The 27509-nt window shown below is 36.2% G+C and overlaps 2 protein-coding genes across 4 annotated transcripts in view; both read right to left on the reverse strand.

The window, feature by feature from the left end:
* Nucleotides 1-27509, reverse strand: part of BLTP3A (bridge-like lipid transfer protein family member 3A) — a 67174-nt gene that overhangs the window by 39088 nt on the left and 577 nt on the right. For all 3 annotated transcript variants that reach the window (XM_074311196.1, XM_074311195.1, XM_074311197.1), the window contains exons 2-4: nucleotides 11994-12156; nucleotides 11872-11910; nucleotides 2841-2932 (exon numbers count right to left, since the gene is read on the reverse strand). In XM_074311196.1, the coding sequence (XP_074167297.1) occupies nucleotides 2841-2932; nucleotides 11872-11910; nucleotides 11994-12156 (294 nt within the window). The remainder of the gene's footprint in view (nucleotides 1-2840; nucleotides 2933-11871; nucleotides 11911-11993; nucleotides 12157-27509) is intronic.
* On the reverse strand, nucleotides 12166-27505 carry LOC141566538 (large ribosomal subunit protein uL23-like). Its single transcript, XM_074311218.1, is given in 2 exon segments — nucleotides 12166-20544; nucleotides 20546-27505. Coding segments are annotated over 2 exon segments (549 nt in total). The 5' UTR covers nucleotides 20846-27505; the 3' UTR covers nucleotides 12166-20295.

A 27509-nucleotide genomic window follows, 5' to 3' on the forward strand; every position in this document is an offset into this window, starting at 1 on the left:
CAACCCATGACTGACCTCGATTCACAAATCCTGGTCAAAGGCACCCTTTGAATATCCGGGCCCAGCCCCCCACTCTCAGCTCAGCTTCCCCCAGCCCTCACTTGATCTGGGCTAACTGAAAAGCCCACCAGAACTGGGTACCGCCCATCATCTTTTGGGTATAAAAGAAACAAGCTGGAGCACCCTCTTTGCAGGAGCCTTCCCAGCCAACACATGGTAACCTTCCAGCCATGTAAAGGTTCCTGCCCGCCAGCGGCCACCTTTGGCCCTGGTGTCTTTCTAACTGAGCTTTACTTCCAAATTCCTACAATAAACCTTTTATTTATCAATCTAGGTTTTCGGGCCTGTAAATTCATTTTACAGGGGACACTGCGCCTCATGGGATCTATGTGCCGACAAATGGGGTTCCCCCTTTCCTTTCCCTCATTAGTTGGTGGCCCTCACGGGGACCCTGAAAACTAACCTTAACCTTTTCAGGTCTCTCAGAACCAATTTTCGTCCTTAGCAGTTTCGAGCAGCTTCCGGGAAGAATATCTGTGTTCCTACCCTCGTCTCACTCTATCTCTAAAACAGCCAGCACCCAGACCAGGTTTGGGGTGTGAGCAAAGTCTTCTGTGGAGACTCTTTTCGTCTCACTCTGTCTCTAGAGGCCGCTTCTAGAGCCTAGACATTTCTAATCCCTTTATCTCGCCAGAAAAGCCTGCCCACCGGCGGGAGACACTCGGGAGAGTGTCTCTTCTTCACCCCTCCCCCACGTGGCCATCCCTCCCGGGTCCCAGGCCAGCAGTCTCCTTGATCTCTTCTGGGGGAGATATCTGTGTTTGAGCCCCTTTACCACTCCGCTGTAGTGGCCAGGTTATAGCCACGAGGAGAGGGTCAATGGATCGGGGCGAACTTGGAGATGTGTCTCTACCCAACTGCATGAGCCTTCATCTTCGCCACTTGAGAAGCACTGGGTAAGATAACATTTCTCCCTTCCCCCATCCTCTCTTTTCCAACCTCTCCCATGTGGTTTAACCTGCCATTTAAATGCTCCCACCCTGTCCCCCTTCTTGGGGTACAGTGGGGAGATTTGGGGACTCTTCAAGATCTCTAGAAACATCTCTCTCATAGATAGCTTTTACCTGGTTCTTAAAGGAGCCAAAACTTCCAGCGCTCTCAGAGAACTAACTTGTCCCATACCTTTTAAAATGGGACTTAGTTTCCAGACCATGCTCTCTAGGCTGGATTTTAAAACTGCCCATTTTCTTTCTAAGCCTCAGGGAATATTTACCTGCTTTCTAAAGCCTAGATAGAATTTAAACTAGCTGTTCAAGCCTTTCTCTGTCTCAGTAATCTTGCAGGGGGAGCTTTTCTCTTGGTCCAGGACTTTTAGCTCCTAGCGCACTTTTTCTCTCGATTGGATGCCCCCTTTGCCCCCTCATATGCTGATAATTAAAAGATGCCCTTTCGAACCTCTGCTCCTGGCCAGGCTAGAGCTTCAGAAAGGACATCTTTGTAATTTGGGCTGGGGAACAAAATTCTGAATCCAGGCAAATTAATTGTTAAGAGAGTGAGAATAGTTTCTTTTATCTTTTCCTCATCCTGACTGCAGCAGGAGGAGAATTAAAAAGAAATTGAAACTATTTAAATGCTCTTTAATTCTTTCAATTTGGCGCCTGGCTAGAATCTTTCTCTGTTCTGGTGTGCAACAGTTCCTTTTTTACTGCCTCAATTTCCTTAAACTGTCTCTTTCTTGACTGAACTTCTCTGGCTTCAGTCCAGGAAGTCAGGGATATAGAATTAAGAATAGATTCTCTCTCAAGCTGCCTTTTAGATAATGACTACATTAACACCTGAATTCTATATGTAGAGTTCCAATCTCTCTCTACTCCCAACCCTCATCAGTTTGATACTTTGAAATGTAGAGGATAATCCTCCCACTTCTCTCCCAAGCATTAAGACATTTTTTTTATTCTTCTACTATCAATCACACTTATTAATATTTAATCCTGCTGATCTTAATCCTCCCAAGTACACACACACACACACACACACACACACACACACACAGTTCTCCCTTATAAAAACAAAAATACTTAAGTCAACCAACCAAAACTGAAATCATACCTGACATTTACCTCCTACTGAGAGAAGCCAATGTTTTTGTCTTTAATTTTTTCCCCTTGTTTTACAGAATTTGCAAATAATAGTCAGGAATGGCAACATTCTTATTTAATTTAATTGGGAAAACTTCCAGTATTTCTTCGCTTTAATTTTACCTTTTCAGAATTATCTAGTATTATTCTTATCTCCCTGAGTGCTCTAAAGCAAATTGGGCTACTTCTGATTCTATACTTTACTGTCTTCATTTCTTTTGCAAAGAATGTTATCTCCTGAAGTCTTCAACCGCTGAAAACTTACATTTTTTTTAGGCTCACTTCAATATGTCATCTCTTCCATGAAGTTTTCCTTTAATTCTCCAGTCAAAAAAAAAAACATCCTCCCCTCTCCTTGCCTGGCTAATTACAAGTACTTGATTTAGATTTCACAGATAGATTATTGTCAATATCAAGTATTAGCAATTACTATAAAATACTGGTTTATAACATTTCCCATTATAATTATTCACGTGCCATGTTATAAAAATATTTTACCAATTCCATGAAGGTATTCCAGATCTTCTGTATGTTTTTCAGCAGAGTCAAGTATAGTGTTCTGAACATAATAAAAACTTAAAGGTTATTAAAGTTAAACATAACAGCTACTTAATGTTTATTAAAGTTGACACTGGGTACCCTGGCTTATCTAGCCTACCTTTCCTAATTATAGAAATGAACATCTTAAAGATATAAACTGACCTCTGTCCTGAAGCCAGAGCAATGGGAGACTGTCCGTTAGGTGGCCTCGGTTCTTCACATGTTTTCATCTCTACTTCTACTTTATCCAGACACTACAAAGAAAACCGTTGAGAGTGAATGCCGAGCAAAGCACATGCTTGCATTAAAAAAGATCTCAGGGTCTCCAGACTTGGAGCTGGAAGGGATTTAGAGATCATGTAATTCTAATACAACTATTCCATCTTTTTTTTTTTTTTGGTTGTTTGTTTGTGTTTTTTTTTTTTTAAACTACATCTTACAGATCAAGAAACTCAGAAGGGCAAACATCTTGCCCAATAAGATCACAAGGAAATAAAGTAACATAGCTGGGACTTAAACCCAGGCATGTGACTCCATATCCAGCGTTTATTCTATGATATCATACTGTTTCTCAGTTATTCCTAGCATTACCCAATTCTATGTTTCTTTTTCTCACTCAGACATATTAGCTCATTTTTATCAACCAGGAAACTATAGGTGAGAGATGTTAAATGTTTTGTTCAAGGTCACACACTTATGTGTGGAATAGAGAGATAAAGTGAAGGAATGTGCGAATTCTTTTTCTGTATTTTATTTTCATTATTTCTGTGTTTCCCCTATGACTTGTATAATATGTACAGGCCCATATTTGAAGCCTGAAAGCCTGATTTTCTGTTTCCTAGAAATCAGGTGATTTCAGGGAAACAGAAACCTTCCATCCCAATCTCTCCAGATAGCAACAACCAATTAGATGCCTCCCCCCCCCCCCCAATGCTCTCTTGTGATGTAATCTCTTATATAAAAGTTGTGTATCTTTACTATTTCTTTAGCCCTCCTACCTCGAGCTTTCCTCTTTCCCTTATCTCCTGATAGAACAGCTCATCCTCTGGAGATATAATAAACTACCTTTATGCTTTCTATTTTGAGTGATCTTTGAGTAGTCATTTTGGGTAAGGGTCTTCTACATCCCACAGAGTTGGGGGCTCATCTGGAATGGGATCTTTGGGGGAGACGCTGTGTGCACCCTGGACAGGGACAGGCGCTCACGGAGTAGTTTTCTCCATGGTCTTTGGTTCTGGGTGAACCACACCTCCCCTCCCCCCCTTAGACAATGACCCGAGGCAGGGATACTCAATGAAAAGCAGAATTGAAGATTGAAGGAAGTAGAGTCCGGATGGGCAGCATCACAGCCTGAAAGATATGTACATGTGTGAACTTGAGGTAAACTGTTCTTGTGAGTGTGGGGGGGTGTCCATTGACTGGGTCGAGGGAAACCCCGAGGGATTAGCTCTTCTAAATTTGTGTGTGTGTGTGTGTGTGTGTGTGTGTGTGTGTTGGGACTGCTTTACACCCCAAGGAAAGGACTTTCCTAAGGAAGCTCTCTTGTGGCTGTGGGGTGTGAGGGGAAGGGCCTCTGCCAACACCTGGACTGGGTCCAAGGTGGTAAAAATGGGATAGAAGCAGTCCAAGAATTTGCATCAGGATTTTAGCTAGGGAATTCAAGACTGGGATGAACTTCCCAGATATAAAAGGAAGAAAACTGGGAGGATATTCTCAGGACTATTTGGGTATATCAGACTTAAATCTGTATGTAAAAAGTGAAAAGAGTTCTTCTGCATGTGTCTGTGTGTGTATGTCTGCTTTGCATTTTTTGTTCTGTGTTAAAAGTTAGCAAGGTTGGGGGCAGCTAGGTGGCGCAGAGGATAGAGCACCAGCCCTGAATTCAGGAGGACCCGAGTTCAAATATGGCCTCAGACACTTAACACTTCCTAACTGTGTGACCCTGGGCAAGTCACTTAACCCCAGCCTCAGAAAAAAACAAAACAAAAAACAAAAATCAAAACAAAACAAACAACTAAAAAAAGTTAGCAAGGTCATAAGAAATAAGAATTCAGCCTCTGTGTTGAAGTCTTAGAAAAATATTAGGCTGAATTGTGGGAACTGGAATTTGTTCAGAGTAGTAATTCTTTCTGAGTGACTCAGAATGTATTGGTTTTAGATCATGCTAAGGTAATTTGGGAACTAATTTGGGTTTCTTTCTCTCCCTCTGCCTCTGGCTGACTGCAGCGGCTTTGCAGGAGGAGGGGGAGAGACGGGGAAAATAAAAACATAGATTGAAAGTTTGGAAAGTTTTTGAAAAAACAGAAGAACAATGGCTATCACTCCTGTAAGCAAAGGACCTTGTTATCAGAACTAAGACTTGTGAAATCCTTCAAGAGGAAAAAAATCTCAAGGTAATGGAAGGATTGGTAAGCACTCTTTCCTGGCTTACTAAAGAAAAGAAGTTTGACTGGAATATCTAAGTAGATTTTAGGAAATTTCACAAACTAAATTACTGGTTAATTTAAAAATAACTTTAAATTGGTATGTGTGTTGTTAAGATTGGAAACTTAAGATTGGAAATAAGAAATTGCAGATATTGGAAGGGAGGAATAAAAACAGTAAGAGAGGTAAATAGCTGAACACGGGGGCCCTCTGACCTGTTGGACCTGTGGGAAAATCAGGCATGTTTCTAAAAATTGTCCCAGGAGAAGAAAGAAAAATCATTATTAGCAAGTTTGCTTTCATGGAATTAGAGAACAGAAAGTTTAAGAAGGCTAAACTTGGTAATTGTCTGCAACATATGATTAAGAGTTTTGGGAACTTATTATATTTTAAAGAGGTACTATAATTTTGAAATTGGGGGAGATAATTTTACTGCTGCCTTGCACATGTTAGATTTATTCTGAATATAAAATCTTAAGAATTGTTTGAATATTGTGGCCTTTACAACTGAAGAGAAAAACTTTCTTTTTTGCTTTATTGTTTGTTTGGACTTCAAATATAGATTATTAAACAAAATGCCAGCAGCTTACCTTAGGGGAGGTCATGTTTGAATCTCCCTACTTAAATGATATATTACTTTCAAAAAGTATTGGGTAATTTGTAAACTGTAAGTTTTATGAAATTTGGTTCAAAGTTAATTGTGAATCTTGAAGTTTAAAGTTTTAAAAAAGGTGATTTAAAGAAAAGGGAAAAGAAAGATTGATTTACAAAAGCAATTAATAGTTTAAATGGAGCATCTAGTTAGAAGAGTTATTGGTTTGGGAGTGTTTAAAGTATGTGGAGAAGGTTTGAGCAAGTAAGCACTGAGAGGAGACAGAGAGATGGGACAGGAGAATGAAGGTGATTTAAGAAGGATTGATTAGTGAGAGCAAATGATTTCAAGAAGAAATCAAAGGGAAAAAGAAGGAACTGGGAGGAAAGGTTGGAAAGTCACAGAGATGGCTGTGAGACGGGATGTGTTTTTGGAGGCGGGTAAAGCAGTAGTAGAAAGCAGTAGCCGCGTGGTTCCTTTGGCTGAAGAAAGCAAACTGATTTAAAGGGACAGGCTGATCTTACAAGATGTTAATTGATTGAATATTTGTTTCCTAATCGTTATGAATATTAAAGAATATGATCAGAAATGTCATATATAGTTCGAAAGGGTTATTTCAAAAAGTTCAAATGATGTTTTTAAGAACTTTTCAGATTCTTTTATATGAAAATAGGAAGTGTTAATTAACTATATTGATACCAATTATATGAAAGGGACTCCAAGAATAGAAGTTTTTGCCTTCATCCTTTTGAAAATTTTTTTGTTGCGAACAATATGTAGTTTGGGATTTTTCTGTGTATTGGGTATTTTAAAAGCAAAATAATTGTTATAATATTCAACTTACTCAAGATTCAACATCTACTTGGGTATGTAAGAATTGTTTGAATTTTCTGGGATAAATTTCTTACTGTTACCGATATAAGGTCATGGTATGTTCTTGAATTTTTTTCTTCCTATGACAATTTCTATGATCAGAGTAATGGTCAATAGAAACTGTTAAAGAAATTCAATTATGTCATACTTTGTTGTTTCCAACCTGGTTATATGTAATCATTATATCTTAAATGCTTAGGCCTATAAGTATTTAGTCTGGTCATCTGTGTGCTACTGGATATTTGTGTTTTGTTTTTAAAAGATTTCTAAATATAAGAGGACAATTAACAATGGTCTGTGAAATCTAACTGCTGTTTTATTTATTGGGAATATAGCTGATAGCCATTTGCCTGCCTAGTGAAGCAAACTCAGCTGCTGGCTCTTCTCATTTAGCAGCACTCTGGTGAAGTCTTTCTATCTCAGACTGTTCTAATCTTGTTAGATTTGGGTTTTTGTTGTTCTGGATTTTGGTCAAATTATAGATTATAGAACCTCTTCTGAGACATGGATCATCCCATCTGAAGGTTACATTGACATCACACCCACCCCCTGTATGGATTGAGAGCTTTTGCCCATTCTCAGCCTGAAGAAGCTTACATTGAGACCACTGCCTCTACTCATGATGTAATTCGGACTGATATGGGGGGAGTGGGAAAGTAGTTGATGAATTATATTATTGTTAAAATTACAACTTTATTACTGTGCTTACAATTTGGGATGGAAATTGTTAAATTGTGTGATTATTGCTGTTATATGCTGTTAGAAACTTTATGTGGTATATGATATATATATCAAACCTTATTTGATGCTTTAGCTTTGAAATCCCTTATTCTGTTGGAATTGCTCTGGCAGACTATTCTCTGATTGCCTGTTTTTAGCCAAGATATAGATACCTGTCTCAGGACTGGCAGTCTCCAACCCTGTAACCCCAGTTTCTTAATTGGTATCTCAGCATTCTCAAAGGACTTTTCAGGCCTCTACAAGTTTGGAGTTTGCCTACCTTAATGGTCTAACTGTGCATACTCTGATAGCTCTGCTCAAAAATCTGTATCCTAGTAGCAGCCTTGTCTGTTCCTCTGGGTGGGGACAGGTGGAGCTACTCTAAGCCTCACCCTTCTCCCCTGGAGTGGGTTGCTCCTCCTAGCATGGGCAGCATGACTGTCTTGAGCCTGCTCCTCCCTATATAAGCAGAAGCTAAATTAAGTGCACAAATGACTGCAGATCACCTAACACAGTGAAATGTCCATCTCAAACTGGATTCTCTAGCTGAGAGAGAGTCTTTCTACTGCTGATAATTCTGGGGTTGTCAGGAAGAGACTTGCCCTTGCCGCAAGTCCTTGCATTTTCTAGTTTAATTTTGATTTATTTGCTTCACATTGGGTTGGTCAAAATTATGGTGCTGAGACCTCCCAGGTATCTAGGGGAGGTAATTCAATAATTCAAATATTCAGAAGGAGAGTGTGTAATGTTGTGCCTTGGTTTCCCTAGATTATCATCTTTGTTAATCTATCTTTATATTTTTATGTCTTCCAAATGCCAATATGTTCTGGGATAACTGTTTCCAAAACAGTTGGTGGAAGCAATTTTTATGGTATGGACTTATTGAAATCAGTGGTATTATCCTGTTGCCACTATGTCTACCCCGTATAATTACATTCAATGGTCCCTATCAAAAGTACTGCATACACAAGATGCTATTAAAATGATGATTCTTTAAAGAAAAGGCTGGAATGTATTAGAGAGGGATGATCTTGATGGTGAATTTGATAAACAATGTATAGATATGTTAATTGATTTTGAATAGTGTGTAAGTTCTTCATAGAAATATGATAAAAATCATTTACATATAACAAGGAGGGAATTGTGTGGAACAGAGAGATAAGGTGAAGAACTTACAGGAATGTGTGAATTCTTTTTCTGTATTTTATTTTCATTATTTCTGTGTTTCCCCTATGACCTGTATAATATGTACAGGTCCATATCTGAAGCTGAAAACCTGATTTTCTGTTTCCTAGAAATCAGGTAATTTTGGGGAAACAGAAACCTTCCATTCCAATCTCTCCAGATAACAACAACCAATTAGATCCTTCCCCCTCCCCTTTCTCAATGCTCTATTACTTGTGACATATAATCTCTTGTAGAAAAGTTGTATATCTTTACTACTTCTTAGCCCTCCTACCACAAGCTTTCTCTTTCCCTTATCTCATGATAGAAAGCTCATCCTCTGGAGGTATAATAAATGACCTTTCTGCTTTCTATTTTGAGTGATCTCTGAGTAGTCATTTTGAGTAAGGGTCTTCTACATCCCACACACTTACTAAGTAGTTGAAAAAAGATCTCCTAAATTCAAACCTAGTGTTTCTTTCACTTGATAATGAACTGAGATTCTTGGGAAAAAAATGACACATTATAAGGATAAAGTAAAACTAAAGAATTTAGAAGTCTTGATTTCTGTTTTTTAACTATAGCTATTTTATCATAAAGGCCTCTAGGGCTAATCAGGCAAAGTTTCTTCAAAGTGTCTTCAGAAAAACCCCCAAAATAGGAAGTGGGCAGCAGCCTACTATTCCCAAAAGGAAGAAACAAAGATAGAGTTGGAGGTTTCCTCAGAAGTGTAAATGAATTTTACTTGTGTCTCTGTGTGGCCAACATGCTATTTAATACTTATTGTCTCATTGTGGGACTTACAGAGAATAAAAAGTCGGGCAACTAAGAATGGGAGTTCACTGACCTCTTTGTCAAAGAGAGAAAAAAGTTCAGTTTTAAGTTTATTTTTAGAATAGTCTGGAAGTTTGGAAGTTGAAAGGTAACTATAGTCCAATTTTCAGAAATATTTAATTTCCCTTCAAATACTGTCAGCCAAACCAATCTATTTATTATCCCCTGAAGATACTATTTCATATCTTACTTCCAAGCTTTTTCATAGGTCATCTCAAATGCCTGTACTGTGCTCTGTTCTCACCTCTAATTCTCAACCCTGTTTCTTTCAAGATTCAATTGAGATGCTACTTTTTTTAAAAAAATTTGATAATAGCCTTTTATTTTCAAAATACAAGCAAAGATAGTTTTCAACATTCACCCTTGCAAAACTTGTGTTCCAAAATTTTCTTCCTCTCTTCCCTCTACCATGAGGGGAGCATTTACTGATCCCTACTTTGTGTTTTTTTTTCTGCTGAAATTATATTGCATTTATATATCTGCTTAACCACTGAATCCTCCAAAGAGGATAAGAATAAAAGCCTTAAGTACTATTTTTCACTTTTATCTTTATATCTCTAGTATCTTTCATGGTACCCTGCAGTAGTAGGCACTTAGTAAATGTAAGGAGTTTACCTTCTGAATCCAATTCTTCTTGTGCAACAAAAGAATTGTACGATTGTATACACATATATTATCTAGGATATACTATTACATATTTAACAAGTATAAGACTGCCTGCTGTCTAGGGGAGGGGGTGGAGGGAGGGAAGGGAAAAGTCAGAACAGAAGTGAGTGCAAGGGATTTTTTTTAATGTTGTAAAAAATTACCCATTCATATGTTCTGTCAATAAAAAGTTATAATAAAAAAAAACAAAACAAAACAAAAAAATGATCTGGAGAAGGAAAAAGCAAAACAAAACAAACAAAAAAAACCCCTCTGCATTGTTTCTTAAACGTTAGCATGTGCTTCTTTGAAATTGATGTTAATCATTTCCTACTCTGTAGTAATATTCCATTACATATGTGTACCAAAGTAAATGTAGCTATTTCCAATTTTAAAAAATGCAAGGAGACCTGAGAAGAAATCCAAATGAAAGATCAGACTTAGATGGTAGCACTCAAAGGAAAATCAAATCACTCAGGCCCTACGAGCAGCTATTCTTGTATTGTTACAATTGTATCCAAAGATCCCTTTTGGGGTTTTCTTGGCAAAGATACTGAAATAATTTGCCATTTACTTTTGCAGCTCATTTTATACTTGAGCAAACTGAGGCAAATGGTGATTGCCAAAGGTCACATAATTAGTAAGTATCTGAGACAGGTTTTGAACTCATGGAGATCAGTCCTCCTGATTCCAAGACCAATATTCTCTCAATTGTGCTACCTAGCACTTAATGAGAGTTCAACTAAATCTAGAAGAAATTTAAACTTTGAAGAGCCCTGTTCACCCAAAGAAAGATTTTGTTAGCCTCTAGCCTATCCTAGGTATTTAGCTAATCAACATTTTTTTAACTTTATTTTTCTTAAGCCTTTTTTTAAAAATTAAGTAACAATTTTTATTTTCAAAACACATGCAAAGATAGTTTTCAATATTCACCCTTATTTTTATAAGAGTTCCTTGGGGTTCCAAATTTTTCTCTTTCCCTTTCCCCCATCCCTCCTCTAGACAGCAAGTAATCCAATACATGTTAAACATGTACAATTCTTCTATATATATTTCCACATTTTTCATACTGCACAAAAAAACAGATCAAAAAGGAAAAAATGAGAAAGAAAAACAAGCAAACAAAATAACAAAAAAGGTAAAAATACTATCTATATTCAATCACTATAGTCCTCTTTCTGTATGCAGATGGCTTTCTCCATCACAAGTCTATTGGAATTGGCCTGAATCACCTCACTGTTGAACAGAGCCAAGTCCATCACACAATGATCATCACATAATCTTGCTGCTGTGTTCAATGTTCTATTCATTTCCCTCAGCATCAGTTCATGTAAGTCTCTCCAGGCTTCTCTGAAATCACCCTGCTGGTCATTTCTTATAGAACAATAATATTCCATAACATTCATATACCATAACTTATTCAGCTATTCCCTAATTGATGAGCATCCACTTAGTTTCCAATTTCTTGCCACCACAAAGAGGGCTGCCACAAACATTTTGGCACATACAGGTCCCTTTCCCTCCTTTAAGATTTCTTTGGGATATAAGCCCTGGAGAAACACTGCTTAGATCAAAAGAAAAATAATATCACAAAATTATCAAATGTACCTTGCCTATCTACCTGTAATCAGAAAGTTAGTTGACAATCCTGATTTGATTAAATAAAATAAAAGAACTCCATTTCCAGTGGGAAGACTGTGGACTCACAATATGGTACAGTGGAAAGAGCTTTGGATTTGCAGGTACAAGACAAAAGCTCAAATTCTAGACATGATATGATGTAGGTTTATGACCACTGGCAAGGTATTTTCCCTATTCAAGACCATTTCCTCATCTATAAAATTGATCTCTAGCCACAGAGTTACTGTAAGGAAAAATGCTTAAAAAGTCTTAACACTAAATCAACTATTATTAATATTTTATGAGTCATTGTTTTGTTACCAGACAAATTGGGTGCGTCTTTAGTTTTGTCCACTGGATCTGAAAGAAAAAAAAGGAAGGAAGTAATATTTACTTTCCAAATAGAATTACACAGTAACCAGCTATCTGGTGTCCATGCTCACCCTGATGGAGGCTTTGTTGCAGAAGACCCGAGTAATAGCTAACCATGTGGGAAGTTCTAGTACATTCTGCAGAACCTCTTCATCCAGCTCCAGGTTGGTCAGTTGTCCCTCCCCTTTCAGAGTACTCAGGTTGATTTTGTCAGGGGACAAATTCTTAGTAAACCTGATGAAAATGAAAATGAAAATCAATTATTTCTTCTGGGCATCTGCTAAATGGACCCTTTAGCCCATAATGTTTCAATGCTTAGGGCAAAATCCTATTTCTGATTTAAGATATTTATTTTTTGTCTTTTTTTAAAAGCTCTTTATTTTCAAAACATATGTATAGTTATTTTTCAACATTTACTCTTACAAAACTTTGTGTTCCAAATTATTTTTCTCCTTCCCTGTAGTGTTATGGTTAGCTTTCTTTATTGACAAAACATATGTATGGGTAATTTTTCAACACTGAACCTTGTAAAAACTTCTGTTCCAAATTTTCCCCTTCTTCCCCCCACCCCTCCCCTATATGGTGGGTAGTCCCATATATGTTAAATATGTAAAACTCATATTGTGAAAGAAAACATAAAATTTCCCCCTCTCAAAAAACCTCAAGAAAAAATAAAATAATAAAAAAAAAGAATATGTTTCCATCTGTATTCAAATACAATCAGTTCTTTCTCTGGATTTGGATAGAATTTTTCACCATCACTCCTTCAGAACAGTCTTGGATCATTCTATTGATGAGAATAGGAATCATTCACAATTGATCATCCCACAACAATGCTATTACTTTGCGCACACACGTACGCTTTACTTTGCTTAAATTCACAGAGGACTTTCCAGATTTTTATGAAAGCGTTCTGTTCATGATTTACCATAGAATGCCAATTCTATTTTTAAGGAGTTTTTTTTTTCCTTTGGTGAATTTTTGTGCTTCTTTTTCCATTTGGTCAATTTCCATTTGGTCAAAAATTCACTGAAGAAAAAAATTTTTTTGCTTTTTAAGGAGTTTTTTTCTTCAGTGAATTTTTGTATATCTTTTCCATTTAACCAATTCTCCTTTTCAAGGCATTCTCCTCACTGCACTTTTTTAAACCTCTTTTGCCATTTCACCTATTCTTAAGGTGTTACTTTCTTCAGTATTTTTTATGCCTCTTTAAGCTGTTGACTCTTTTCTTCATGACTTTTTTTGTATCACTTACTTCTTTTCCCAATTTTTTCTCTACCTCTCTTATTTGATTTTTAAAATCCTTTTTTAACTCTCTCATGGCTTAAGACCAATTCATTTGTCTTTGAGGTTTTGGATGTAGTAGTTTTGATTTTATTGTCTTCTTCTGAGTATATGGTCTCATCTTCCTGACTTTCTAGTCAGATTTTTTTCTGCTGTTTGCTCATTTTTCCAATCTATTTCTTGACTTTTAAATCTTTGTTAAAGTCGGGCTCTATTTTCAGGGTAGAGAGCATACTGTTTCAAGCTTCATGGGTTTTGTGCAGCTATTTTCAGAGCTACCTGTAAGTTTTCAGTTCTTCCCTTAAGAAAGGTGTGTTTACTACTCTCTTGGCTGTGCTTTGGCCTGTGAATCATTACAAGCACTCTCTTTTCTGCCCTGGAACTGTGAAGAGTGACCTTTTCTACTATGGCTAGAATCACTGATCTGTTAGTGTTCCTCCTCATCCTGGAACCGACACCCCAGACTGCAACCTATATTCAAATATGGGCAAAACCACAAAGTTCCGCCCCAGTATCAGCAGAGACCCCTACAATCTCCTCCTGACCAGCTATCATCTATAAACTCAAAGTTCCAAAAATAGCCACTATTGCTATTAATTCAGTGAGTTCCAATGCCTGCTTCTTTTTTCCTAGGACTTAGTTTGCATTGTCACATGCAGCACTGGACTATATTCCACTCTCACCCTTGTATGACAGAGCTGTCATGGGCTTGTAAATTATTTTACCCTGTCTTTTGGTAGGTTTTGTCATTCCTGAATTTGTTTTAGGGAAATATTTAAGTGTTTGGAGAAGTCTGGGGATAAGAAAAGGGAAGTTCCAGTCTTTTCATCTTGACTCTCTCCCTCCCTCCTCCCCCCATCATTATATTCCTAAGGAACAATGTCCTAATAAGGGATATTGGGGGAATACAGAGGGTAGAATACAAGCGTGAGTCTTTGAGATCAATTCCACCTCTCAAAAGACTTCCAACAACAAAACACAAAACTTGAATGCCTATTCTTTGTTAATATAGATATTACTACATTAAAAAGAGAAAGCTTGAATAGAAATTTGGAAAGTACACTTCTAACAATAATAGCTAGAAAAGTATTGACATTAGCTGGTAGAAGTATCTGGTTCCCTTGGGAAAGGTTGTTTTATTCCTCTGAAACCATAAACAAACACTCCTTAACTGATATTAAAATCATAAATACTATAGCTATATCATCTTCTATACCATTTTGCCTCTCCAGTCTCACAGAAATCATCATAGAAAAGTTTGCAATTTTTAGAGAATCTGTAAGTAATCTATTAAAATAAGTTAATAATAGGAATAAGTTGTTATAGATTATAATTAGTTGATATAAGTTAATATAATATTATAATAAGTTCATATAGATTATTGACATCAGGGATAACTCTTCTAAGGAAGAGCTGGCCTGCTTATCTAAGTCTTCCTACTTAGAAAAATCCTCCAACTACAGTTGACTAAATTTTCTTCTTTCACTTTGTTATATAATCTGAAATGCCACTAAATTAGAGATTTATTTGAGACAGCAAAATCATTGCCTAAAAATGCAAAAAATTTCTGGAAAGGGTTAAGGGTTTACATTCACTCACAGAATATAAATTAGTTTAAGTTTCATTAGATAAGAGCCAATCCACTAAGTGCATGGGAATTTTGATTGGGAGAAGAAAAGATTAAAAAATGGAGTGTCTAAGTGGAATGCCCTACTAGAAGACTTAAGAGTATCATAAAAGCTCTATGTATTTATGAAGAGGATTACCAAGAGATAGGAAAATTCCAAGGAAAATCTTAGCTGGTCCTATATCATAGAAAACTCATTTATTCTTTTCCTTCTATAACGAGCTTTCTTTCCAGTTCTTAGAATTAAGGATATCACTATTGAGTTGATGGGTTGTTATGCTCTTGCCTGGAAACTATCCACTACTTATAACTTTGTTTCTAAGGGAAAATATATGCATTCTATATTAAAAAAAACAAACTTTTAGATCTTAAAGGAGAGAAAGGGACCCATATGTGCAAAAATGTTTGTGACAGTCCTTTTCGTAATGGCTAGAAACTGGAAACTGAGCGGATGGCCATCAATTGGAGAATGGTTGAATAAATTATGGTATATGATTGTTATGCAATATTATTTTCTATAAGAAATGACCAGCAGGATGATTTCAGAGAGGCCTGGAGAGACTTATATGAACTGATACTAAGTGAAACAAGCAGAACCAGATCATTGTTCTCAGTAACAAGAAGACAATATGATAATCAATTCTAATGGATGTGACTCTCTTCAATAATGAATTAATTCAGACCAGTTCCAATTGTTCAGTAATGAAGACAGCCATCTACAGCCAGAGAGATTACGGTGGGAACTGAGTGTGGATCCCAACATAGCATTTTCACTCTTTCTGTTATTGTTTGCTTGCAGTTTTGTTTTCTTTCTCGGGATTTTTTTTCTCTTTCTTTCTAGATCCGATTTTTCTTGTGCAGCAAGATAATATATGGATATGTATACATATATTGGATTTAACATGTATTAGAATACCTGCCTTCTAGGGAAGGAGGGGAAAATTTGGAACAGAAGGTTTCAGTATTGAAAAATTACTCATGCATATGTTTTGTAGATAAAAAGCTATAATAAAAAAAAACCAAACTTTTTTTTTTTTTTAACACTATCCATCATGTTTTACCTCTACTTTTTTCATGTTCTTAACAGATATCCATTCTAAATGAGCAAATTATTAAGCCTGAGTGTGTGTGGCTACAATTTTAATAAAATAAAACCTAGGTTACTTTAACCCCAGTTATCATTTATAGATAATACTTATTTTAAATAATGTAATGAAGCAAATGGCTTCAATTTTTTCATTGAAATATAAATAGGCAATGTTCTTAGCCAAGGCAATGGGCATGCCATAAGAAGCCAGAAGTGAAATGAAAAGGTTTAGAATAGTGAATCTATCAGAATAATATAAAAGGATTATCTTGTTTCCCAGAGGGCATAATTGAAATTATACAACAAATTTGTAATGGAACTAGTGTGTGGATTCATGATTTTATATAGTTCCATGAAGCAGCACGTGAACAGGAACAAAAGCAGTGGATATTGTGAATAATTCAAGGTTAGAATATAGCAAGGCATGATAATCAATAGAATAAAGGGACAGAGGATTCCAGTATAAAGAACACCATAGAACAGAACTGATTCACTAAGGGGAAAAGGAAGGAAAGAGAGAGTATAAGTAATAAAGTGATGATGGCTTGGGAAAGAAATGAGGGATTAATGGATTGGTAATCATGGTTAGGATGAAGAACACAATTAGGAATCATACAGCAGAGGGAAAGATAAAATACATAACCGTTGTAAGTGTTTTTCTTTGTTTTTCATTGCAATGGGTAGGAGGAGAAAGGGAAAAGAAAATGAATGCTTATTAATTAAAAATTTAAAAAAAATTCCATGCCTAGTTATGGTATCTCTTAATAGTCACAAGCCCCCTCCCACAAGAAGCCTTTCCTAATCCCTGTCTAGGAGTACCTCCTTCTCTAAATCATCTGATACTTTGTATATATCTATATCTAATACACACATAAAGCCTCCCTGACAGAATGTGAAGAAGAAATTTGGCCTTTGCATTTGCAGCCTCCAGAATCCTTAATAAATAGTTCTTAATTAGGGTCTTAAGTATAATTTTAAATTGCTCTCCAGAATATTTGGACCAAATCACAACTCTATCAACAGCAAATTAGTTTTTGTCTTCTCAAAACCCCTCTCAACATTGACTATTGAGTATTTTGTCATCTTTTTATATGTAAATATGTATATATGTAAAATCTCAGAATTATTTTGATTTGCATTTCTTTTATTAATGATCTTTTATTAACTAAGGTATTAATTTGGGCAATCTATTATACAAGTACTAATAGCTTGAAATTCTTAAAATTCTCTTGAGAATTCATAACCTTTAGGGGCAGCTTGATGGCGCAGTGCCACCAGCCCTGAAGTCAGGAGGACCTAAGTTCAAATCTGGTCTCAGACACTTAACACTTCCTAGCTGTGTGACCTTGGGCAAGTCACTTAACCTCAATTGCCTCAGGAAACAAAAAAAAATTCATAACCTTTGACCACTTATCTGGGGAATAGCTCTCTCTTTATCTTGTGCTATTTCCTTACCTACCTTGAATAGAAGATCCTTAAAAGAAATATTTGATAAACGATTTTTTCCAAAATACATGCTTTTTCTTTTTATCTAGCTGCACTAATTTTGTTCTTGTTTTCATCATCTTGTAATCATCATTCCCTATTTTATCTTATGTGCTAATCTTATTTCTTGTTTGGTTAGGAAGCAATTGATGGTAAAGTAGATAAGAGTGTTGGATCTGGAATCAGGAAGACATGGATTCTAATCTGTTCAGATACTTACTAGCTATATAACCCTGATCAAATAACAATCTGTTTGCTTTTATTTCTTCAATAAAATGGGAATAATAATAGCACCTCTCTCTTAGGGTTGTAGTGAGGATAAAATGAAATAATAATTATGAAGCATTTAGAGCACACTGTCTTTCACATAGTTAAGAACTACATTTTCCCTTAGTTTAGCCATTAAAGGGACCTAATTTTGTTTTTCTCCAATATTTTTGATACTATGACTTTTTATATTGTTTCCATATATCCATTTTGAGCTTAAGATGATTTATAGATAAGATATTAAAATATAAATCTAATTTATTTCTTGCCAAACAGAATTCTCCCTCAAGTAATCTATGTTCCTGGTTAGTTTAACACTGGTCTATTGATTTACACTGGCACAGTGATCTACTTTTCTATTTTTAACCAATAATACATCAAGTAGTTTTGGTGATTAATGCTTTATAATTTAACTTATGGTTGAGAAGTATTATTCTTTAGTGGGGGATAAAAATATTCCTTTTGGGTCATGATTTGACTCTCAAATTTAGAAAATTTAGATGAAAGTATCTAGCAGGCAACTGGAAATGCCATTCTGAAAATAAGATGGGAGATTTGAGAGTCATTTTCATAGATCATAGAAGTTAATGAAATGACCAAGGGAGAGAATACAGAGAAAAGATAGTCCTAAACAGAATCTTTCTGGGAATTTGGTTGTGAAAGGAAGAAAATATACATGATTACTTAAAGGTAAAATGATTTCTTTAATGAAGTGACTTTTTACTTTATTTTTAGCAAATTATATTTTAGTTACAAGTGAAGAATTGCCTTATTTCCTTCTCCCCACCAAAAACAAAAATGATACCCTTGTTAATATTGGCCACATCCCAAAAAAAGCTGTCTCAATCTGCCTCTGTCACCATCTCTATCTACTACAAAGTAAAAAAGTGATGGATTTAGTGCAGATTGGGGGGCAGATGTCTCATCATGAGTCCCTTAGAACTATGATAGGTCACTGTGTTGATCAGAATTCCAAAGTCATCTTTACAGATTTGTTATTACTGTATACACTCTTCTAGTTTTTGCTCAACTTATATTCAATTAGATCGTACAAATCTTACTAAGTTTTTCTGAAACTGTCCCCTTAATTTCTAATAGCACAATGCATCATACTTATATAGCATAACTTGTATAATCATTAAACAATTGGTAGGCACCCCCTTAGTTTCTAATATTTTTGTCACCACATAAAGAACTGCTATAAACATTTTTGTGCATTTAGAAAAGAAAATGGCAAACCACTCCAGTATCTTTGCCAGTAAAACCCCAAATGGGGTCATGAAGAGTTGGACTCAACTAAAAACAACTGAATGACAACAGCATTTGGATATCTTCCTCTTTCTTTGATATTTTGGTATACTTGTACTGATATTGCTGGGTTAGCTTTTTGGACACAGTTCCAAATTGCTTTCAGAATGGCCAGGGCAGTTTGCAGCTCTACCAATAGTGTATTACTAAACTTGTTTTTCCATACATTCTTGAGCATTTGTCATTTTCCTTTTTGGTCAACTTTGCCAAAGATGTATGAAATAGAAGCTTAAAGTTGTTCTAATTTGGATTTTTCTAATTATTACTGTCTAGAAGTATTTTTTATATAGTTGTTGACAGCTTGGATTTCTTCTTTAGAAAATTACTTATTGGGGCAGCTAGTTGATGTAGTGGTTAGAGCACCAGCTCTGAAGTCAGGAGGACCTGAGTTTAAATCTGGCCTCAGACATTTAACACTTGCTGGCTGTGTGACTCTGGGCAATTGCCTCGCAAAAAGAAAATTACCTATTCATATCATTCATCACTTATCAGGTTTTGCTTCTTTTGATATATCTGAATGTGATTCTTAAGGATAATAAAAATATTGCCTTTATCATCTCATTGCAAAAAAAAACAAAAAAAAACAAAAAAAAACTAGGGAACCAAGTAAATAGAAAACCCATAACTCTTGGGTGGGGAGGGGCAGGATATGCACACTATTTTCATTCTATATTTTTTAAAGGGTATCTTAACTATTTCTGTCTCCTTACATTTGTCTGTAATCTTTTTGCAAAAGATCCATTTTGTTCAGAAAATTATGGATATTAATTTGATATCCCATTAAAAAACTAAAAAGATCAAGTCTTTAATTCTAGTTTCTGCAAAAACTTGTTCAGTTCTGTTTTCCCTTTTGTTTATCTTTCTGTCAGACTTATCTTATGGAAAGGTATTGAAGTCTCTTGTAATTATGTTTTATTGTCTAGGTCTTCTTGAAATGTTTCCTTTATGAATTTGGATATAAAGATATTTGGAGTATACTTACTTTTGATATTGGTTTGTTGTCTATAGCTCCTGTCAATATAAAAAAGTTTTCTTTTTTATTCCTTTTTATTTTTTGGATGTTTGTTTTTGCTTTGTCTGACAGTATGATGGAAACTCCTACTTTTTTGGATTCACTTGATACATAGTACATTTTTTCACAACTCCTCAGTTTTGTTTAGTCTATATCTTTGTACTTTAAATGTTTCTTGTAAGAAACAGATTGTAAGGTTTTGTTTTCTTATTCAATCTGTCACTTTTCCATTTCACTGGATGTTTAATTCATTTGTATTTAAAGTTATGAGTTATTTAAATTTATATTTTTCTCCATCTGTTTCTAAAATTGTGGGTTTTTTGGGTTTGTTTTTTTTAATACTGGAAAAATTTTTATTGTTGATGAAGTGAGAGCAGGACCCAGCTTAGATCCAATTTTGTTAGCAACATCTAGAGCATCATAGTCTGGAGCAAGGCAGACGTAGGCCTTCTTCTCCCCATCAGGCCTGATCAGAGTGTTGACCTTGGCCACATCGATGTCATATAGCTTCTTCACTGCCTGCTTGGTCTGATGCTTGTTGGCCTTGAATGAAGACCACAATGAAGACCAGAGTGTTATTATCCTCAATCTTCTTCATGGCAGACTCAGTAGTCAAGGGAAACTTAATGATGGCATAGTGATCAAGCTTGTTTCTCTGAGGGGCGCTTTTCCCAGTGTATCTGGGCTGCCTCCGAAGTCTTAGTGTCTTGGGTCGCCGGAAGGTGGGGGATGTTCGGATCTTCTTCTTGTGGCTGTGGGCACCCTTCAACACAGCCTTCTTGGCCTTCAAGGCCTTGGACTTGGCTTCTGTCTTGGGAAGGATGATGGCTTCCTTCTTCGCCTTCGGCGCCATCTTGGGGGAAAGGGGTGTTTTTTTTTTCCAAATTACAAATTTTCCCTTTCTGCTGTAAATAGCCTTATGTTCCTTCAGTTACTTTGCTGCTTTTTTTTTTTTTAAGGTTTTCCTGATCTCACTGGCTCTCTTTCCCTCATCTCTGTTCCCCTTTTCTCATCTGTTACCTCTTATTCTTTAGAGATTTATTAATTTCTTTCTCTTTTTGGTTTTATCTCTTTATTTCTTCTCTCTTTTTTCTTAAGTGGAATTCTCACTCTTATCCCCTTCAGCTAGTCCTTCCTGTTCGTTACTTTTTAAAATTTTATTTTTTGTGACCCTTTCCAAAAAAGATTTTTCTTACTCTCCTCATTCTCCATTTCTTTCCATTTGCTCTAGATTTTCATTCTCTGATTCACAACCCCTATAATAATCCTCTCTCTCTTTTTTTCTCTGTATTCTTCATAAAGTCAAAGCTTCCAAGGAATCCATTCTAAGTTCCCCCCTCTAGATGCTTTCTGCCCCTTCATTCTCTTTTCATTGTGCATTTCTCTTATAACAATGCTAATAAGGTGTCAAGAGAAGACAAAGTAGCATCTTTTTCTCACCACTAGCTATTCTTAACCTTTTTTTCTGCATCTATCTGGAAAACTTCCAGTGTTCCCAGGTATATCAAATGCTCTGAATACTAGATGCATTCAGAGATTTCAACTCTATCCCTCTCAAGACAAATACTTTTCTTTCAAGCACCAAATCCCCCAGACCTCATCCATTGTAGTTTTCATCTCCCTTCACTCCTAATAACATTCATCCATAGAACCTCCCCCAACTTTAAAGTAAGGCCTCCTTCCTTCTCTTCCTTACTACCTTTTACTTTTTTTAATCTTTCCCTCCTCCTCCTCATCCACTTATTCTAAAGATTCCTTTCTGAAACATAGAAGTCACTTTCACCTCATCACTAGCCCTTGATTTGACCCTACCATATCATACATTCCTCTCTATTCTCCAACTCTCCTTCCCTCCTCATCCCTTTCATATACCCTCACATGTTATAATGTAGTCCCACAAGAGAAGCCTTTACTTGTCGGCAAAATGTCACCAGATTCTGGCTATAATGCCCCCGTCCACCTCTTTACTGTCAGCTCTACAGATTCTGCCTTCATCCTTGTGCATAGTCTTTATACAGTCACTTTGTACAGACTGCTGTCTTTGCTTGTTGAATTTACTGTCATACTTCTCTATTGTTTGAGTTGTTTTAGAAGCATTCAGTTGTTTTTCTTTCTAAAAATCTTTCAAACTCTTCTTTATTATTGAATGTCCATTTTTCGTTTTATAATGTTAAACACAGATCTGTAAAATAGGTGATGATGAGTAGTATCCTGATCTCCACAGCTCTTTGCCACACATTATTCTATTCACCCTTTATACTGGAGAGTCTCTCTCCAGATGACTTGCAGTATTTCTGATTTCTGATTTGAATTGTTTAATCACTATGTGTCTTATAGTTTGTAGATGACTGGCTTTTTGTTGTTGTTTTTCTGGAAGTGATCTATAAATTCGGTTGGAATTTCATTTTCTATTGTTCAGAAGTTCTAGTCAGTTCTGTTATCTCTTTCATTATAATGTTAAAGAAGGGTTTTTTGTCCTTTCATAATCTTCTGAGAGATCTATAATCCTTAGGTTGTCACCATGTTATCTGTCTTTAAGTACAGTATGTTTTGCTGGAAAAGTCAGCATATTTTCTTTTATATTATTATTTTTTGCTTTTCTTCTCCTAAACATTCCCAACCTATTGTTCTCTCTTTTGTTTTGTTGCTGTTGTTGAGGCTTCCCATCATAGATTCAGATTTTTCTATTCTGTTCCTTATTGTTGCAGGACATAAAAAAATTTTGCTGTCATAATTGTATTTCTGTATTCTCTTCAATTTCCAAAGGATTCTCTGTCTCAATTAATATTGGATCATTTTGCAGTATTTATCCATAAATACCTGAATTCACTTATTAGATTTCTAGGCTATATTTCCTTCTGTTTTTCCTATTTACTTACCTGTTTACGTTCAAGGTCTGTGAGATTTCTTCTTTCTGAAATCCCTTTTTCCCCTTTATTCATTTCCTGATTCCTTTCCCTCTGATTATGGTTTTCCTAGGTGCTGGATCTCAAAGTGTCTCATCAGTCTTTCTGTAACAACTGATTTTTGGGTAATCAGAACTGGCCCTAGCTAGGGCTCTTTCTCTCAAGGAGTGCTACACAGACCCTCGCGCCCCACCCCCTTACAATGATGTGATCTGTCTTGATGACTTGTCCCACTCCCACTGTTCCTCAGTTCTCTGTATCAGCACTGACAGTTCAGAGCCTCTTGTCCTGGGCACTGGCAGTTCAACATTTTGCAGCACTGGTGGTTCTGGGTTGCTGTCCCTGGCAAGATTGTGTTTGGAAAAAAATGGGACCAGGAAAGACTAGAACCAAGCTGGCTACTGAGGTGCAAGAATGCCTATCAGCAAACCCTTGAACAATTTTTGTCTCATACTCCTGCCACAATCTAGGTAACAGTACCATAAGGTACCTGCAAGAATAGTAGCACTTCTGCAATGGTTCCCAGAGAGAAGCTTCCTTAGCAATCACAATTGACTGACTGCTAAGAAGATGAAAACTCCTTTTTAATTCCCAACATACCCAGGCCAACTATGTTCAAAGAATCTTGTTTCTTGAGAATTCAAGTCAATTTATACTACTAATTATTTGCCCCAAAAACATTTTCTTCATAAAAAGAAAAATAATTCATTTCTACTGTAATGAAAAGTGCAGATGGTTAGTAAGAGTGTCATGGCTCCTCATCCTAGTATAAATTTGTCAATTAACTTCTATGGGTCTTAGGTTCCTTATCTGGACTAGATAACCTTTAAGTTCTAAAATTCTTTGATTCCAATGATTAATAGTAAAGAATTATAAGGACAGGATGTTGCATACATTATCAGATACAATCACTATGTCTCTTGTTTTTGCTCAGCTGTTTTTCTGGGGAAAAAGGGTTTAAAATGTAGAGAAGACAGGTATATCTAGAAATGATTATCATTTTAAAAACAAAAAGAATAAAAATAAAATAAAATTTTGTGATTGTAAGTTTATATATGCTAAACTTTTCAATATTCTCTTTCTTTTATTCTCAAACTTAAGGCAGCCAGAAACCTGATGCTCAAGAGTACATAAAAATTAGCAATTAATGAGGTTAACTACTTCAGCCTATTGGATATACTCTACTTTAACTATGCAACAGGCTCTACTCTGTTTTTCTCCATGGCTTCAAAAGCATCACACAACTTATTCCCTAAAAGTTTCTGTTCCGTATCCTTGTCTCTTACTGATGCTCCTTTGCTTCTTACCAATCTCTTTAAAAAGTTCTGCTCATTAAATCTTTCAGCCTCTTCTCTTACTACATTCATGTCCTTAACAATTTTGTTCACTTGCCACAGCTTCAACTATCACATTTATAAAGGTGACTCCCAAATCTCTTAGCTTCAGTTCTGATTTCTCTTCTGGATCCAGAACACACATCTCCAACTTAAATAACAATAATGATGATGATGATGATGATGATATATATATATATATCCATATATATATATACACACACATATAAATGTAAATATATACCATTTCAAGATTTATAAAACTTTTTACATATGTAACTCTTGTAGTCCTCTCCACTATAAAGATTTAAAAAACACAATAACAACCAATTGTTTATGTAGCTTATGTAGATCTTAATGGACCTACAAAGTACTTTACAGATGTCAAGTTTTATTCTTACAATAATTCTGTGAGGTAAGTGTCATTATTATCTTCATTTTACAGAAGTAGAAAATAAGATAGACAGAGGGCTAAATACTTGCCCAGTAAGTATCTGAGACAGGATTTGAACTCATGTCTTCCTAACTTTAGGTCTAGCACTTTCCAATTGGATATCCCAACTGAAAATATTCAACATGTTCAAAACTAAGATTATTTCTTCTCCTAAACAAGTTTTTCCTTATATCTTCACTACTTCTGACTGTCCACTAGACTGTCATGTCTAAAACCCTACCATTAAACTTTTTTATGCATGTAGGCATTATCTCCTATAAGTAGCTGTCTGAGGTCTTTTTTTTTTTTTAACCTCTGAGACCACCAGGTGGCATAGTGGTGGACTTGACATCAGGAAGGGAAGAGTTTAAATCCCACCTCAGACCTTTCCTTAGGTCACTTGACCTCTCTCACCCAGATTCACTTCAGATTCTTATCTGAATACCTGGATATTTCCTTATCTACAAAATGGGAACAATAATACCATCTACCTCACAGGTATGAGATAATATATACAGAATGTTTTGCAAACCTTAAAGATGTTTATCAATGCTATTATTGTTGTAATTGTTTGTATCCACATCACACATAGTGACTGACTCTTTTTTCTCTCACTTCTCATAACTAATTAGCTAAATATATCCCTTCTTCTCTATTCCTACTTTTACTCCCTCCTCCCATAACAAACATGAGGATGAGTTAAACTACCTCCACAACCGCAGTATATAATTTTACCTAAAGGAATCTACTAAATATCCTGGGGGCTACTTTCATTTTTCTTGACAGCAGGAGTATGTCAAAGAGCACAGGAACTGTACACCTGTTACTCTTTTCTTTCCCTTGTGACTAGCACATCTTCTTTTATGTTTATAACATTTTTTCATAACATTCTTCACTTCTTCATAATTCCCTATTGGTAATCTACTGCAAGCCTGCTCATATACTCCATGTGCTTCTCCATTATACTTTGAGAGAGTTAATTTTCAGTTTTTCAGCAACTATAATGTTCCATGACTCACAGTTTTTTTTAATACTGGGAAGATAATAGTATTAAGGAGCTCATCTTTCAATTATTTCAAGGAGAAGCTGAAGGGGACTAGGAGAATGATACAAGTTTCCAAAAACACTTTGACTTCCTGAAACTATAAAATATTGCATGACAGCAGGGATCTGTGTATTAAATAAACTTTGTATTTCCCACAATACCTAGAATACTACTCCTTACATAAGAAATGCTTAATGATTGTTGCAGAATTTAAACAAATTGAACCAAATTAATATTAGGTAAAACAGTTTTGGGGAGCAGGAAGGGATTGGGGGAAATCAGACCTATGATATCACTGATATACTAAGAAACATTAATACACATCAGAAATTGTTCTGCAATATAAAGTCTCAGAGAGTTCAGCCCAAAATCATAAAACCAGTTTGTGCCAGAGGCAGAAGTTGAACTCAGATCTTCCTGATTCTGAGGCCTGCTTCCAGACCAGAAATACCACACAAGCCATTAATCTGAATATGGTGATCTAAATAAAGGTCTTTCCAGCTCTAGCTTAAGCTTTTTAAAATCTCCCTACTTGGTCTATTAGAGTAAGTTAGAACCAGATTTTCACTACTAATACAATTCTAAAAAGGCAAGCAGAAGCAGTATATCAACCAGGGAAGAGAATCTCTGGACAACAGTAAAATCTCATGCCACTTTAATTAAACCAATTTACCATAAACCATAATGTAAAATGTGGGAAAATAAGGTCATTTCTCAGTGCTAGACCTGAGTGATTAGTATTGGTTACAATGCTTAACTTTTCTTCTGATAAGATTCACCATTGTAGAACCAAACTAAAGCAAATCTTCCCATATTACAAATGTAAACAGACATCCAAAGTCAAAAATATTATTAAAGCAATGTCAGGTCAGATCTGATATGAATGAGAGAAATGACATTAAATTCTCTCTGCCACAAGCTCTGGCAACCTTCAAATGTAACAGCTGGGACAGAGTCTCAGTTGCCTATCAAAATACTGTTTTGCTTGCCACTTCTCCTCAGCCACAAGACATATTATTGCTTAACAAATGGCTACAAAATTGTATCAAGTTTTATTTTTACAAGGGTCTTGGAAGAGTTCCAATGCTAAAGGGGAAATACCATCGACCTTTCTCAGTCAACCCACAAGATCTACCTCTAATTAATCTAACAAATGAGTAAGAGGGGCAGAGGGCACTGGGGGATGCCATGTAGACAGGATCATATAGAATTAGTAAAGCTTAAAACTGCACTAAGACACTTGGAACGCTATTTCACAGGTGATACACACCAGTGTTATGGAAACAGAGAATACTGACAGCCTCTCCCCATAAATATTGGATGCTGGAAAGACCAGGGGATCAGCAAGTAATGGAACAAGAAGGTTTGGGGCTACAGGAATTCAAATGGTAGAGGTGAGAGCCTGGCGAAATACGACTCCGAGGGGAGCAAGAGCCTAGCTGCTGGATGGGAATCACACATCCACCATAGGTTCAGAGCTGGAAGGGGCTTTAGAGGACAACTAGTTCAATCCTTCGTTTTACAGAGAAAGAACAGGAGATCCAGAGCATCGTCCGAGGAAAAGAAGTGGCAGGAATGCAGAACTGGAATTCAGGCCCTCCGTCTCCAGATCTAGCCCACTTTCCATGATCCCACCAGCCCGGAAAATGGAGTGCAGAGGAAGGGAAGGGGACACAAAGAGACTGGTCGTGAAGTGGGGAGTTCCAGCAGCCCGAGGTGGGGGAGGAGGGAGAGCTCCGAGGTCCACAGAGAGACTTTCTAAAGAACAGAAGTGGAAGGAGGACTTGGGTTCAAATCAC

The sequence above is a fragment of the Sminthopsis crassicaudata genome, chromosome 4 (assembly GCF_048593235.1).
Source record: "Sminthopsis crassicaudata isolate SCR6 chromosome 4, ASM4859323v1, whole genome shotgun sequence".
In the NCBI taxonomy this organism is placed as follows: domain Eukaryota; kingdom Metazoa; phylum Chordata; class Mammalia; order Dasyuromorphia; family Dasyuridae; genus Sminthopsis; species Sminthopsis crassicaudata.